The sequence below is a fragment of the Orcinus orca genome, chromosome 13, assembly GCF_937001465.1.
Source record: "Orcinus orca chromosome 13, mOrcOrc1.1, whole genome shotgun sequence".
NCBI classification, from domain to species: Eukaryota; Metazoa; Chordata; class Mammalia; order Artiodactyla; family Delphinidae; genus Orcinus; species Orcinus orca.
Window position 1 is genome coordinate 68,015,884 of NC_064571.1, and position 16,732 is coordinate 68,032,615.

At 41.4% G+C, this 16,732-nt stretch overlaps 1 protein-coding gene across 2 annotated transcripts; it reads right to left on the reverse strand.

The window, feature by feature from the left end:
• Positions 1-983: 983 nt before the first annotated feature.
• YPEL5 (yippee like 5) lies at positions 984-16,381 on the reverse strand. Of its 2 annotated transcripts, none has more exons than XM_004268178.3 (3): positions 16,227-16,381; positions 4,335-4,499; positions 984-2,892 (listed from the first exon to the last, which is right to left on the reverse strand). In XM_004268178.3, the coding sequence occupies exons 2-3, from the start codon at positions 4,473-4,475 to the stop codon at positions 2,668-2,670; spliced, it is 366 nt and encodes a 121-aa protein (XP_004268226.1). In that variant the 5' UTR covers positions 4,476-4,499; positions 16,227-16,381; the 3' UTR covers positions 984-2,667. The 2 variants fall into 2 exon arrangements, with proteins under 2 accessions (XP_004268226.1, XP_033281108.1); XM_033425217.2 differs by lacking the exon at positions 16,227-16,381 and adding an exon at positions 14,723-14,856.
• Between the last annotated feature and the right edge of the window lie 351 nt (positions 16,382-16,732).

Sequence of the window (16,732 nt, forward strand, 5' to 3'; positions counted from 1 at the left end):
ATTACCTGTGGGGCTTCCCTGGTGGCGCAGAGGTTGAGGGTCCGCCTGCCGATGCAGGGGTCACGGGTTCAAGCCCCGGTCCGGGAAGATCCCACATGCCGCGGAGCGGCTAGGCCCGTGAGCCATGGCTGCTGAGCCTGCGCGTCTGGAGCCTGTACTCCGCAACGGGAGAGGCCACAACAGTGAGAGGCCCGCGTACCGCAAAAAAAAAAAAAAAAAAAAAAAAAAAATTACCTGTGGACTGATTTAGGCCTGGGCTAGGGCCCAGACTCTACATTTAAACACCCCATATATGACTTTTATGAATAGGTATTGAAAACTGAAAATAGAAAACAGTTATGGTATTGCTATTTTTCTCCTCCAATCCCAAAGTAGCCACTCACAATTGTAACTTAAATCATTACATAATTACTAACAGATATTTAACTCAGAATATTCACTTTAGGACAGTCTCTGTACACATTTCAGTAAGCCACTCATTATACAGTATATTCACCTGTATTTGGTTAACTTTTCCTTCCCACAGCAAAATCATTCCCACTAGTGGTTTCCCATCTCAAGTGCACAGTGTGTTTGCTTTTCTGTAAACAATCCAATCTGACTGGATCCTCCATATTGCTATTTGTTTTTGTTTTTTTGCAAATGGAAGTTTTTAAAAGGAAGGGTGTAGAGGAACTTGCTGCTATGGTACCTGGTGCAGCCACCTAAAAGTTAACCTAGTGCTATGACATTTTATTTGTTCATATATACTGAATTATAGGTGTCAGTGTCTGAGGCAAAAGTCATCTCAGAGAAGTTAATATTTGTAAATTCAGTATCTCCATGTGGAAATTAGGTAGAGTTACCTAAACCAGAATGTCACTTTATCACTGCCAACTGAAAAAGCTATAGCTACTCAAAGGTAAGATGTATGTGTTCATAGATAAAAACTAAGATGATTACTAGACAAGGATAGTGGAAAATAAGTAGCAGTTTTGCACCAATGCAAGACAAAATATACTTTATTGTGACAGCAAATGCACATAGTGCTATAGGTAAGGCATGCTACTAGGAATCTGCATATAATCAAAGGCTGGTATGGAAATGAATGGGAATCAGTGTTGTGTCTTAATGCATGAAGATTTAGTCCATGGTGAAGGAAAGAGAAGAATTTGTGTCCACATATCTCAAATGCAATATTATACACCTACCAAATCAGAGGCCTATGCCTCTAACCAAGAGCCCAAAGGCAAATAAGAGAAACTTAATCCTAACTGTACTCAGAAATCACATCTAGTATCAATAACAGAAAGATTTTGCTAACTAATTTGAGGCAAATTTCATCTCTAGACAAAGACCTAGAAATTGAGCAAACATCCATTTATTCATTTAGCCAATTTTAACGCCATTTATTCCACCAGAAATACTCGAATATCTAGAAATAGTTTGGATAGAGAAACATTTACATTTTAATACTTCATAATGTTGTAAATTTTGGGCTAAAATAACCCCCTGAGTCAAATTTGATCCCTTTCTATTTGAAGGGGCCAAGTAGAATTTCAATTTCAACAGCTAAACTTCTGAGGGAAGATCTGAGAAAATAATGCTAGAAGATCTAGTCCTTTGATGTAACTATCAGGCTCCACAGACTTGTCAAAATCAATGCAAAACTGAGGAGGATAGGTTGAAACACTTTGCAAAGCAGTAGTTTTAGATAGGCTGCTTCACTTCCCTCCTTTTAAAACAGATGCAGATGAAATGCTTTCTGCATGAATGCACACTGACATTCTGTTCAACTGTTTTCTAAATGCAATACTGTGGATTTAAACAGTATGCTTTAATTTAAACAAAGTAGAATCTTATACACAATTTAGCTTAAGAGATGAAAAGAAACACTACTATGAAAATTACTTAACAAATACTCTGCTCTTTTAAAAGGTGATTTTAAAAGCAACACAGGACCAAAAACATCCAACTATTACTTTATTTATATTACTATGCTTAAGTTACATGGAAAAGACAACCAAGCAGTTCTGCCCCATATCAGGAAAAGTTTCCAATCAACACCAATTATGTGGTGACAAGTAACTAGGAATGGTGACATCTTTGGGTCAAGACTGACAAGGAAGAATGGGCTCTGATGCTACGGTTCATCTCCAACAAGAATATGGCACAATGGCCAGCACAAGCCATACTAACACTGAACCTTTAGCGCTGGTCACAAATTCGGATCTCTTCTCTGAAGCTAGCAAATCAAGTGAAATAACTGGGTTTAAAAAAAAGTTTTAAAATGAAGCCCAAATAAATTTAAGAACCATGCTCTTGACACATTTTCCTTTCAAAATTTACATAAAACACTTTTTCACTCTAATGGTCCAGATATTTTTCCTCACATAGCCCACCATGTAGCTGCAGATAGACTATTCTGCCTCAAGATGTAAACATAGGGGGGAAAAAAATTAACGGCATCCGCATAATATTCTCTCTACACACTGCTGTTGGATGGAAAATAGAAAATTTAAAAAAAAAAAAAGAAAGAAGGAAAGAAAGGTTCCATCATAGATTCTCACAACCTCTTGTTCCACAGTTCATGAATCCGACTCTGATGCTAAGGTGACAGTGTATGTAAGTAGATTTTTGTTTTCAGTGAAGAAGACCTGGGAAAAAGATGGATTTATCTCTTTTTCTTCAAGAGTTATCAGATGGTACATGCTCCTCAAAGCCCTCACTTTCTCGAACTAGCGCACGTTCTAGGATCACACGGCCTTCCTTATAACGCTGGCTGTCTTCAGTGGCAAACTCATAGATCCATCCCAGTTTGCTATTGCAGTTTTTGCAGCTCACATCTCGAACCATGTGGCGGCCAGTGAGCATGACCCGGTCTTGAACTTCACTGTACTGCAGGTTAACTACCTAAGAAACATGTGAAAACAAAATTGCAAAGCCATGTAAGTTATCTGCCAAAAATGGTACACAATATTTTTGTTGGTGCAAGAACAGCAACTTCAGAAAAATGAATAGCAGTTGTTACTTTAGTCATACCTACAATACATTTCCCAAGAGCTATTTTTACAAACTGCTGGGACAGGTAAGCATCTGTACTCAACTGGACATCTAATGTAATCATGCATTATTGTATTAGTCTAAGTCACACTATTATACACGTTAGTTACACTTCTGTGTTATAGTGAAGAGTCCTTAACTTGGAGTCATAAAACGTAGGTCTGGGTCCAACTGTTATAATTCACCACTCAGTGATGAGTACAACTATGGCTACCAATGCAAAAGAACCTAGTATGCAACAGGTACCCCATAAAAAGAAATTTGGCAGATTTGTTTCTGAAATTACATTTTATCTATAAAGAGACTGGGGTAGATTGCAATACATAGTTTTCAAGTGGGTTCAGAGAATCTGTGAAGAATTTCCAATGATTCTTAACACCCAATAATCTTCTACACTTTACTTTTCTGTAAAGAACCAGATAGTAAATATTTTTGGCTTTGACGGCTATATGGCCTTTGTTATAGCTATTTAGCTCTGCTGCTGTAGCACAAAAGCAACCATAGATAACACATAGAAGAATAAATATGGTTGTGCTTCATTAAACTGTACTTACAGAAACAGGCAGCTGGCCTGCCACGGTGTGCCAACCCCTGCTCTATACCGAAATAAAGAGCAAGGGGTATATACGCTATCAATTCTTTGAGAGAAAAAACTTATTTCTAAGTGGAACAGGGGAGTGTCCACTGGAGAGGTTTAACTTGAACTTCTAAGAACAGGACCTTGGACTAGTTCTGTTCCTTAGCGTAAAGTATTTGGAAATTCAAGTTTGCTGGTACACATTAGATTCCAGGAGGCAGAATCACATCAACCAATTTCAAAGCCAGCCAGAAATTAGAGAAGGAGGCAGACTATACACTAATGTGTATGTCAGGAAGCGCTCTTCCTGTTAGCAAACCTCTTAGCCAAATCATAATCAGAAGGATGACTGGTAGGCATAAGTTAAAGCAAGGGAAGTTGGTTAGATGATCCTTATTCACTTGCACTGTCAAACCATGACAGCTTAATGCAGCTACCTCTCTATAAGGATAAATCCGTGATATGGGGGTATCTTGGCCCCTTCAATAGTCTGTGAAGTAACTACCAAATTCTTACACTGAATGTCTTCTGAAGCAACAGAGACCACCCTTCTTATTATAATACAATCTTTAAACTCTCAACAATCAGTTCTATAGAGCACAGCTCTCATTCTGACTCTTCCTGGCATCTCCATGCTCTGAGGGGTATTCTGGTACTGCTATCAAATATATCCACTGAACCCACTTAGGAAATGAAACTGGTTTTCCCCACCAACCTTGTTAAAAAGAAATGCTCTGCCAGTGGCGCCTGTGAATCGAGTGGAGATGAGTTCTGAGCGGTTGGTCAGGATCGTATCGCAGTTTGCACAGGAAAACAGACGGGTACCACCAATATGATCAAGGAAAATCCTGCCCATTTTTATAGCTGAAGTTCTAAAAACCTAGGAGCAAATGGAAAAGGACAAGAAACACATTATGATTTTTTGAAAAAATTTGTTAGTACCTACTTGGTGGTGTCACAGAGAACCATTTATATACACATATGTGATCTCTTTATAGTACTTAATACGTGAAATAGCTGACTCTGAACAAAAGGATCCAAAGTTCACACACTGAGGAAACAAATAGGCATACCCAAACTAAGAACATTTTAGAATCAGTAAGTCAAGGAAGTAAACATGCTTAGGAAGGCCAAAGAATGGTATCACTTCTCTTTTGATGGGTATGAAAAAAACAGGAAGACAGTGGAATATCAAACTGAATGATGAGAAGCACAAGCAGAGAGGTGAGAAAAGAGGTTTAGCACAGGGTTAAGTATACATTCTGAGTATGTGTAATTTGAGAAAAGACTTGTGGGATGAGAGTGGGATGATCAGATAAGAGTAGAAAAAGGGGCGATCAGAAAACAAGAGGGTAGTCTGGTTCGAGAGCATGGGGGGCCTGGCTCTCTGGTCATCAGGTGCGTCAACAACCACGAAGGGGTGATGGCACTAACAGTAGTTAAGTTTGAGTCTGTGGAGCACTGTACTAGGATGCTTTACTTATTTCAAAATCATCACGACAACTCTGTGAAGTTATCGCCCCCATTTCAAAGATTACCCAAGGTTACTAACTGGTCAAAGGTTACACAGCTTTCAAGTACAGAAAATCGTGACGGGAATACGGCTCACCCAAGTCAAAGCCAAAATTTTTCCATTACTCTAACACAAGAAGAGGACACACAAGATGGTCTAGGCTGGCATAAGGCTAGTAAAACAAGAACAGAGAAGAAGGGAAAGATGAGCCGTCGTTATATAGCTTACTATTTTTAAGAAATCCTTCCAATTCAACAAATCACAAGTTCTGAAACATTGCAAAAAATCTCTGAATCCAACTTCTGAAACAAGGATAATCACACTCCAATATTTTAAAACTTAGGAGAGTTAATATATGCAACTCCTTAAATTCACTGCAATTAATCGCCTAAAACAGTATTTTTAAGATCTAGACATAGTCAAGAATACACTATAGCTTTTCATTTTAAAAAGCATTTATTCCTGCGTGTAGTGATCAGCTCCTATGTTTTAAATATTTAACATTATATGTCTTTAAAATGGCACGCAGAGCTAACACAGCTACCACTATGGAAAAGAAAAATCTAGAAGCCATGTGTAATCCACTGTCATCTTAAACTTGGGGAAATTCCATTACAAATTAAAAATTCCATTCCTTCTAACATCTGTCAACTTCCTCAGCCATTAGGCAGTTCTAATGTCATCAGAAATGTCATTATCACAAAGATAATTATGACTCCCATTACACATTATGATATGGGAGTTTAATAAAGAATGAAAAACAAATAGTGACTATAATTACAATGTATAGCTTGTAAAAGGAAAGCCAGTGCACTAACAAAAGTGTCAATGAGTAAACCCTGGGTAAAAACACAAGACTTATGAAATGACATTTAGCTTTCTGATTGTATTTCTGCAAAACGACAACAGAAGGTAAGACTTGCTGTCTATTGTTTCAGTCTCTAGGATAGCATTACTTTTCCCAGATGCCTAAGAACACATTATTTGTTATGCAAAGGTCAAAGGCTGCAAATCTGAGGCCTGCTGGCTGAATTCATTTGGTGGCAGAGGCATACAGCAGTGAACAAAACAACCGTTCCCTCACAAAACACTAGTGGACATGTTTAATCTGGAGCACAGTTTTTTACTTTTAATAAAAAACCGCTGAGAATCACTTAAAATTTGAGAGATTTTATTAAGAGCCTGTATTGGGCCTTTAAAAAAAACAAAAAACAATGGGGAGAGCTGGCAACACAGGGCATATATTCTCATAGGGCAACAACTGGCTAGAGGTGAGTGGTGGCTGCGACTCCCCAAGCTAGGCCATTTCATTTGCTTTGTGTCCATTCTGTGCCACAAAATTACTTCACCTGTTAAGACATTTGAGTTTATGACTCTTGATATAAATTAAGCATTCAACAACCCTGTGAGTAGTTGATTTTGGTCATCTTTCTTAATACCGGTCATTTAGAGAAAGGAATCAACAGCAGGGTTTTATAGTCTCACCTCTGAAGACATAGTCCTCAGAATCTATATTTCTCTGAAAACTAGTATTTGTGCAGTAATTTAGCCTCCAGCTTGGGCTTCTGGGAACTGTTACTTTCAAGCCAATTTTCCTTCAAACTTTTAAATACAATATTCATCTTGTAAGTTATTTCAACCATAATGCAAGAATAACTATATATTTTTGAATTGACTGTGACAGATACAATACTATTGAGGAAAATGTTCAGAACTTCAAAATGAACTCTCCTGATACCTTCTACCTACATCTCTATCTTTGGTTCAGTATTACAACATAGCTGTGGCCATCTGCTTGCTACTGGATACATGCAAACTATTTCTAAATGGGGTAAATAGATTTAACATGCCTTCTCTTCCCTGCTTCAAATTCAGACTATTTTTAACTTTTACCCAGCTATTTTTTACTGGATTCAGTTACATGATTCATTACCAAGACTAAAAATATCTGTACAGAATCACTATTCCCAGTTGCAGTTGCCATTTGGAGAGTTCTATATATGTATATAAAACTGTAAAATGTAGTTCTAATTTGCCAAAAGAGAGAAGCCTGAATGCCATGGAATCCAGCAGAAGCAAGCAAAACACCACTTGCTGTTGAAGGTCTCTGGGACATAGAAAAACCTTCGCAGGCCATTGGGTCCCAGGTGTTAGGCTTTAGCTTCGCTGGGCTAGGAGTGCAACCTAGTGCTCACTTCCCCTGTGCACATTCGGGAGGACTGACGTCAAGCAGACTGCCACTTCATTACAGAAGGGGGAAGGTTATTAAAAAGCTAACACATAACACCTGAATCAGGTTTCTCTGGACCTGGACAATATATTGAACTCTGTCTTAGACTTAATAATATGGGACACTGCATTTGGTACTTTACATATCACATTTAATCTTGACAATTTCTAAAGTAGATATTATCCTAATTTTGTAGAGGAAGAAATAAAGACTGTGACTTTATGAAACCATCCAAACTGGGATGTGAACTAAATTCTGCTCCAGTTCTTTTCACCCCACTTACTCTCTAGTGACCAGAAGAGACAGCCAGATTCAGTCCTTCTCCCTCAGATTTATCATGCACCCCTCCTGTCTCCATGCTGAACCTGCTATATTCCCTAACTTTGTTGATGGCAACTCCAATCACTCTCCTAAACTAGAAACCCTGGCAACTTCTTTAAGAAACTGCAAAATTGACAATACCTCCACGATCGCTTTTCGAGGTCTTTCCTCCCCCTCCCTCATCAATGTCTTAGTTCAAATTCTCATCACTTCTAGATAAACCTCTTGTGGTCAGGGAGTGTGCATTAGTAAATGCAATATACATTCACAGGTGCCACTACATTTATGCTAAATTAGATGGTGCTACAAAAGGTACTTCAGCCTTACTTACAAAAGACATGGACTTCAGCCACCCCTTTCTAAGAGCTTATACAGACCACTCCTCTACAAACTTTGAAACTTTTTATCTGACAGGATAGAATATAGCTGATTCTTTAAAAACAATTTTCTTAAAGGAATAATTTACATAACATAAAATTTGGCCATTGTAAGTGTACAAATGAATGACTTTTAGTAAATTTACAAAGTTGTGCTACCATCACCACAAACCCTTTAGCTTTAGAATATTTCCATCACCTCCCCCAAATCCCCACAAACCCTTCTTCAGTCAATCTCCAGCCACAGGCAACCAATGATCTACCTTCTGACTGTTTTTACATCTAAATTATTTCCCAGATATGCTAATCACCTTGCTTGGATTTAGAAGAGTACCAAATATCTTCAGTCACATATCTCTAAAATATCTTAAGAATGAATTGCTTTCACAGATGACTAATGTTCTCTGTATTGATTCTGGGGGCACTTACTGTGTCCCTAAGTAATAAAATGTGTGTTATGGTATCAGTGTTGAAGTTCAAGTTTATAACCAAAATTAGCCCCAAACTCATCATTAATTAAAGCTTTAAGACGCTCTCTTCCTTTTTAGCATTTCAAGCAAAAAAGAATCTAATAATCTTAATTTTTATAAGTGCCATTCCCCAAATAATTTAATAAATAAGGTCTCTTGGGTACTAGATTTTCTTTGCTGTAGGTTATTGAAACCTTAAAAGGTGGAAGTAAGAAAATTATCAAATTTGAGTGTTTAACTGGAAGCCTAACATCAGTTCATTTGAAATTACTGGAAACAGTAAGGTGTCAGGTTGAAAATATAAGTGAAATTCACACATGATATGTTGATATTTCAGTAATTGATTTCAATTTCCTCCCTCTTCAATAAATAGAATTTAGCTACCTAGAATTTTCAATTTCTATTTTAATAGGAGACTCCAGTGAAGCAATACATTAAGACCTTTACCTTTTTACAGTTTTTTAAATTTATAGGATTTATAGAATCTAAGAGAAAAAATAGTTTTTCTCTTTCAGAAATCCATGAAAGACAGTCTCCAGGAATGTATTATTTTAAAAATTAAGACATTATGGACTATATAATTTCCAGGTCAATAAAACAATTTTCTAAAAAAAGGTTTTTTGATTTAGTTTTTTAGAGCAGTTTTAGGTCCACAGCAGCAAAATAAGGCAGAGATTTTCCACATGCTCCCTGCCCCAACAAATGCATACCCTCCCTCATTATCAACATCCTTCACCAGAGTGGTACATTTGTGACAACTAATGAACCTATAATGACACATCATAACCACCCAAAGTCCATAGTTTTTTAGGGATCACTCTCAGTGTTGTACATCTTATGGGTTTAAACAAATGTATAATGACATATATCCATCATTATGTTATCACTGTTTTAAAACTTCTCTGGGCTCTATTCATCCCTCCCTCTACCACCAACCCCTGATCTTCTTACTCTCTCCATAGTTCTTCCTCTTCCAGAATGTCATACAGTTGGAATCATACAGTATATAGTCTTTCCAGATTGGCTTCTTTTTCTTACCAATATGTACTTAAGGTTCCTCCAAGTCTTTCCATGGCTTCATGGCTCATTTCTTTTCAGTGTTGAATACTATTCAACTGTCTGGATGTACCAGTGTATTTATCCATTCACCTACTGAAGGACACTATGGTTGCTTCAAAGTTTTGACAATTATGACTAAAGCTGCTATATATATCCCCATGCAGGTTTTTGTGTGGACATAAGTTTTCCATTGGGTAAACGTCGAAGAGTGTCACTGCTGGATTATATGGTATGTTTAGTTTTTTAAGAAACCACCGCACTGTCTTCCAAAGTGGCTGTACCATTTTGCATTCCCACTAGGAATGAATGAGCTCTACAACCTCACCAGCATTTTGTGGCGTCAGTATTCTGGATTTTGGCCATTCTAATAGGTGTGTAGTGGCATCCCACTGTTTTAACTTACATTTCCCTGATGACATATGATGTGGAGCATCTTTTCATGTGCTATTTGCCATCTGTGTATGTTCTTTGGTGAAGCATCTGTTAAGGTCCTTGGCGCAGTTTTTTTTTTTTTTTTTTTTTTTGCTGTACACAGGCCTCTCACTGTTGTGGCCTCTCCCGTTGCGGAGCACAGGCTCCAGACACGCAGGCTCAGCAGCCATGGCTCACGGGCCCAGCCGCTCCGCGGCATGTGGGATCTTCCCGGACCGGGGCACAAACCCGTGTCCCCTGCATCGGCAGGTGGACTCTCAACCACTGCGCCACCAGGGAAGCCCTTGGCCCAGTTTTTAATTGGGTTGTTTTGTTACTGTTGAGTTTTAAGAGTCCTTTGTATATTTTGGGTAACAGTCCTTTATCAGATATGTCTTTTGCAAATATTTCTTTCAGTCTGTGGCTTGTCTTTTCATTCTCTTAACATTGCCTTCCACAGAGCAGACTTTTTCATAGTAATGAAGTCCAGCTTGTCAATTATCTATTTTCATGGGTCATGCCTTTGGTGTTGTATTTAAAAAGTCATTGCCATTCTCAAGGTCATCTAGGTTTTCTCCTATATTATCTTCTAAGAGTTCTATAGTTTTGCATTTTACATTTAGGTCTGTGATCCACTTTTGAGTTAATTTTTGTGAGTGGGGGTGTAAGGTCTGTGTCTACATTCACTTTTTTGCATGTGAATGTCCAGTTGTTCCAGCACATTTAAGGTTATCTTTGCTCCACTGTACTGCCTTTGGTCCTCTGTTAAAGATCAGTTGACCACATTTATGTGGACCTATTTCTGGGCTCTCTATTCTATTCCATTGATCTATTTGTCTGTTCTTTCACCAATACCATACTGTCTTGATTACTGTAGATATATATTAAGTCTTGAAGTTGGGTAGTGTCAGTCTTCTGACTTTATTCTCCTCCTTCAATACTGTGTTGGCTATTCTGGGTCTTTTGCCTCTTTATAGAAACTTTAGAAAAAATTTGTTAATATTCACAAAGTAACTAAAGTTCGAATTTTGACTGAGACTGCATTGAATCTACAGAACAAGTTGAGAAGAAATGACATCTTGACAACATTGAGTATTCCTATCCATGAACACGGAATCTCTCTCCATTCATTTGGTTCTTGTTGATTTCATTCATCAGAGTTTTGTATTTTTCCTCATATAGATCGTATACACATTGTTAGATTTGTACCTAAGTATTTCTTTGGGGGGGGCGGGCGTGCTAATGTAAATGGTACTGTGTTAATTTCAAATTCCACTTGTTCACCACTGGTACTGATTTATACACACCACACACACATACACACTAACAAATATCCTGTTCATTAGTCTGGTTCATTGCTGAATATATTCTTTAAAAGCAGGGGTCAGCAAACGAAGATCTACAGACAAAATTCAGCTCACCACCTATTTTCATATGACCCAAAAGCTAAGAATGCTTTTTACACTTTAAAATGGTTGGGAAAAAAACACTGAAAGAATATTTTGTGACATGAAAATTACATGAAATTCAAATCTCAGTGACCATAAATAAAGTTTTATTGGGACAGAGCCATACCCATTTGTTTATACTTAGCTGCTCTCTCACTACAATGGCAGAATTCGAGTATTTGCTACTTAAACCTTATGGGCTGCAAAATTCACAATATTCACTATCTGGCCCTTGACAGAAAGTGTGCTGACCCTTGCTGAAAAAATTGTTTGGAGAGCAGAAGAGCTTTTCATTTAAAAAGCAGACAGTCTTTCTCAGAAAAAAAGGAAACTTGATTGGCATTCAGGTTTAAGGATGAACAGGAGTATCCAACAAAATCAATTTAATCCCACTCCCCTCTTCTTCATGGATTTTCTAACTAAAGTCCTTAACTTTCTGTAGTAAATTCAGCATGTTGAAGATCAACAATACAAAGATTATAAAAATAGATAGTATACCCAGCTGCTGCCTCCTTCTCTCTCCACCCCTAGGATTTAAACAATGTAGCTCAAATACTTGAACTCAGGGTTCAAATCTCAGCTCTGCCGCTTAAAAGTTGCATAAACTTTGGGTAAGGTATCCTCACCTCAGTTTCTTCATCTATAAAACGGTGACAGCAGTACCCATCTCTGAGTTGTGAAAATTAAATGGCGATAATACATTTTGAGAACAGTGCCTGGCACACAATAAATGCTAAATAAAGATAAATCTAGTAAAATTAGATTATCTTCTTCAACATTCTCCACCTGAACTTCCCCCTCCAATTACAGATGAAGAAAGCAAGGCTCAGAAAGGATATGAAACAAACCATATTAACTGGCTTCATTTCCTGTTAATCACTGCAAAGCTAAGTGACCAGGTGACAGAAATTACATGCAGGAGGAAAGTTAGAAACCTTGTGAAGCATCTCAAATTCTCAGTATCATAATTCTAGGTCTTAAAATAGGCACTTGCCCTCCCTGTAACTAATAATCCAGTTGGGACTCAACCCTGGCAAGTAGAATTCACAGGAGGAGGAATCACACTTCCCAGCCCTAAAAATACCAGGGAGGCATCTCTAAGAACCCTCTGGTGGGAAAACACCCAATCCACAGATAGACTTTTCCTTTGTAAAAGAATTATTTCCTCAGGGCATTTCCACAGACCACAAAACACACACTCTACCCAACTCTAGCTATCATTGGACAGGTAAGAGGAGTTTTTCCACTGCACTAGGAGGTGGTGGGCAAATACAAGACACAAAAACTCTCTCCTGCAGGGAACTGAGTGTGCAGGAGCCTAGTGCAGAAAGGGTTAAAGGAATCTGCCCTTCCAGGAAAGGCTGTGTTTTGCAATGGTTTGGCTAAAATGGAAACATGCGGGAGCAAGCTTGTATATCTGGTTTTCAGTCTCTTCCCTCTCCAAAAAGGGAAGGAACAAAACTCAAAGGACTTTTAACAGTGCTGGGCTGATTACTATAATTAGCATCTAACTCTACTGTTATCTCATCAACTATTTCATACCAATTTGTGATGAAGTTCTATTGAAAACCTACAAGAGAAAATAATAAATTTAGTTTGATCCACAAAACCAATTTTCCAATTTTTTTTTTTTTTTTACAAAATGTTCACCAAGCCAAGGTTTCGGTGACACAAGAAAGCTATGCTTTCCTCTTGTTCTCTTGCAATACCTGACCAGTTTACTTTGCTGTTTCAAATGATGTTCTGGTTGTGGAATCAGGTCTTCATTTTTTTTTTTTTTTTTTTTTTTTGCAGTAAGCGGGCCTCTCACTGTTGCGGCCTCTCCCGTTGCGGAGCACAGGCTCTGGACGCGCAGGCTCAGCAGCCATGGCTCACGGGCCCAGCCGCTCTGCAGCATGTGGGATCTTCCCGGACCGGGGCACGAACCTGTGTCCCCTGCATCGGCAGGTGGACTCTCAACCACTGCGCGCCACCAGGGAAGCCCTCAGATCTTCGTTTGACAGTAACTTTTATATTTTTGTTCTTGCCTGCTAATAATGCCTTTGTTGTTGTTAAATGTTTTCCAAGTTCACTGTTTCTATAATTCTTATTGTTCAGTTATCTCCAGAAAATAAGACTAGTCATGTAACTCAGTGAGTCAGCTAAACAATCTGAGTTGGTAATCGCCCCAAAACAGCTTTTGGCAAGACAAATTCAAGATCTCTCATTTGCTGTGATGCAATACCATGAGTCAAAAAAGCCTCTAATTGGATGGACTGGAGTACAATTTAACTCTCTGGTTTCCTGATTCAGGTGTCAAGTAGCAAGTTTCATGTCACACCTAAGGTTCAGTTCCTACACCATCAAGACATTACTACACAGGATTATCAGAGAAACTGATATTGGTTTATATAGCCATTTAGGCACTATGAAACCTAAAGTGATAATCTGGGCAGGATTATACTTGGTAGGACTATCTTCACATCTTAATATTTAGGATTAGCCTCATGTCTCATGGACTTTTTTTGGAGGGTAGTAGCTAATTTAATCTCATTTTTAGACTTAATTTTGGCCTTATTTCCCTTCCTTTTTAATTTTCTAAACCTTTTTTTCTTTCCTACCACTTAAATAGAGCAAAAGAAAAGGCAACTAAGTCTAGGGAAAGGTCCTCAATGATCCAGCCAGATTATTTTAGAAGCAGCAACATGTATTTTACATGTTAAAATCCAATTTAGTGTCCCTGTATAGAGTTAAATAACTTACTTAAGCACATTTCATCAACACCCTCTCCTATAGATAAGATGGCTGCCAGAAATAAACTTAAAAAAGAAACAAAAAAAGCCAAACAGTAAGCCTGTATTGGGCACTGAGCTGGGTGAGAATGTGATAAAGGCAGACATTGGTTCTTTCCAAGGAGTGTGACATTTTACCTGGTATTCCAGTACAAAGCCAGAAAGATAATGGCATATGTGGAAAATACTTTGTGTGCCAAATTCCACAAGCTCTACCTTCTCACTATCTATAAAGGCTCTGGGCCTCTTTTTTTCCTCCTAGGCCTCTGTTTGCCCAATAGCATCCCAAAGCCTCTTCATTTTCTAGGTCTAATTAATATCAATCCACTCTAGGATGCTTCACTCTTCTCACTGCCCCATTTTTGAACTTCTACAACATCATTTCATAACTTACTAATATTTAACTCCGTACTGTTACCCAATTTCATTTGCCTATGCCTTTTTACTAAAAACTGTGCGTTTCTAGAGAAAAGATCGTAAATTATTTGCAATTTCCTTCTTACCTAACATAGCGCGAGTATGCAATAAACTTTTAGGGAAAGATTCCACCAAGACGCTTCACATCTGGCACAAATATGTACCCTGGACACACTTCATGCATTTTGGTTCGTCTTTTGTTGGAACACAGCTGCAACACTGCATATGCAACTGTGCAAGATTAGCTAATACCCTATTACCCCCAGTTACTTCAGCAGCAAGTCTAATTTCCCCAAAACACAAGGTTAGCCTGAGGTTACTTCAGGTTTTCCATCTGTCAAGGAGATCTGAAATAAAAATCCTCAGATTACCAACAGGGCTCTGTAAACAGAAAAAATTTAAAAATAAATGAGCTGTACACCTTCCCAGACTCTCCGCGCAAGGGGAGATTAATCGGTGTCGGGATTAAACAGATCTTTGTAGTATTCCAATTTTCCAACTCCCGCTGTCCGGAATACTGATTGTCCTACCTACGAGTGCAGAATAAAGGGGTGACTAGGGTGCGCATACGCCCCACCGACAAGGAAAGCAAGGATGCTGCTCGCGTGGGGCAGCAGGCGGCCGCGCGACACCCCGCGCCGGTGAGCACCGCCGCAGCCACCCACGCCCCGCGGCCCAGGCTAGCCCCAGCTGATTGCGGGCACGTGACGCCGCGGGCCAATCGGGAGGGGCCGGGGCCCGAGCGCGGCGCGGCCGGGCCTCCTCCGGCACAACAAACACGGGCCGGAAACAGCTGAGCGGGCGGCCCCGCGGCCCCGGCCGCCCAGCAGTTGCGCCACGCCCTCCGTCAAGCGTACCCCTCCCTCGGCCCGGGGATCTCCTGGGGTGCAAGAAGGCAGGGTGGCGGGCATCCAGCCTTTGGGGGGCAGCAAACAAAAGACAACGCCGACCCCCGCTCATGGCCAGTGCCAACCGAAAGGGGATGTGGCCCCTTTGAAGGACAGGCCACGCCGTGGCGTTATTAACGCCGCACATCTCGGAGTCGAGTTCGGACTTCACCTCGGGGCCGTGGGCACAGGCCCCGGCGGAGACCGCGGCGGCGCGGAGTCCGGGGCGCGCCCCCGACACTGCGGCGGGGACGCGGCCCGTGGGGGCGGGGCAGCCCAGGCGACGGGGTCGCTGGCCAAACTGCCCGCGGAAGGGCGCCGGAAGCCCCGGCCGCGACGTGCAGGGCCTTAGAGGCTGCGCCGGGGCGGGAGGGCGCGGGCGCCGAGATGGAGGTCGCGTCCGTTGCGGTTGCGCCGGTTGCCCCGGTTGCGCGGCGGGGGCGGGCTGACGGCGGCCGCCGCGCCTGGGCCTCACAAAGAGGAAACAGGCCAGCTCGTCAGCCCGCAGCCCCGGCACCGGAGCCCGCCCAGAGGGGCGGGGGTCGGCCGCGCTGGGACCCCGGAGGGAGCGCGGGGAGGAAAAGGCACTTCCTGCCTGGGCCTCCCGCCCCGGGCCGATCCCGAGTGTTTCGAAGCCGCTGACCCGGAGGGGCGCCTCAGCCCCCCTCAGGCCCCGAATCCAGCCCCCGACCGCCGCACTCACCCCGAGCGGCTGTAAGATCCACGGCCGCCAGCGGCTCTTCGGTCCTCAGCTGAAATGAAGCCCCCTCAGCCAGCGGAGTCTCCAGGTTTAGTCAGGCCCTGGCCTTGGCCCCGCCTCTCCCTGGTTGGGCCTCAGCGTCAATCACCCGGCGTAGCCCCGCCCCTCGAACAGTCGGCTCTCCCGGTTGGCCCAGAACGCCCATCATTTCTAGACCCCGCCCTCTCCCCGGCACCCTGCCCTTTCCGCTGGGCCCCGCCCCTTCTCTGGCTCACCCTCCCCCACTCCCGCTCCCCTTTGCGTCGCGGCCCGCCCCTCCCAGAAGCCGCAGACCCAGGGCAATCTCCCTGCAGCTCGCCCCGCCCCTGACCCAACGCCCGGGACTCGGACAGCCAATCAAAGAGGCTAACTCTGCCCCCTCTCCAGACGCAGCCAATGTGGAGAGACCTGAGATCCACCCCCTTCCCAGCTGAGAGCACACAACACAGCGTCCACGTGAGTCAGCTTCT

Excerpts from the sequence above, each read along its gene's own strand:
- YPEL5 (XM_004268178.3), bottom strand. The coding sequence starts at position 4,475 with ATGGGCAGGATTTTCCTTGATCATATTGGTGGTACCCGTCTGTTTTCC. Across the intron at positions 2,893-4,334 it reads GAGCATTTCTTTTTAACAAG|GTAGTTAACCTGCAGTACAG; the intron begins GTTGGTGGGGAA and ends CATGTTTCTTAG.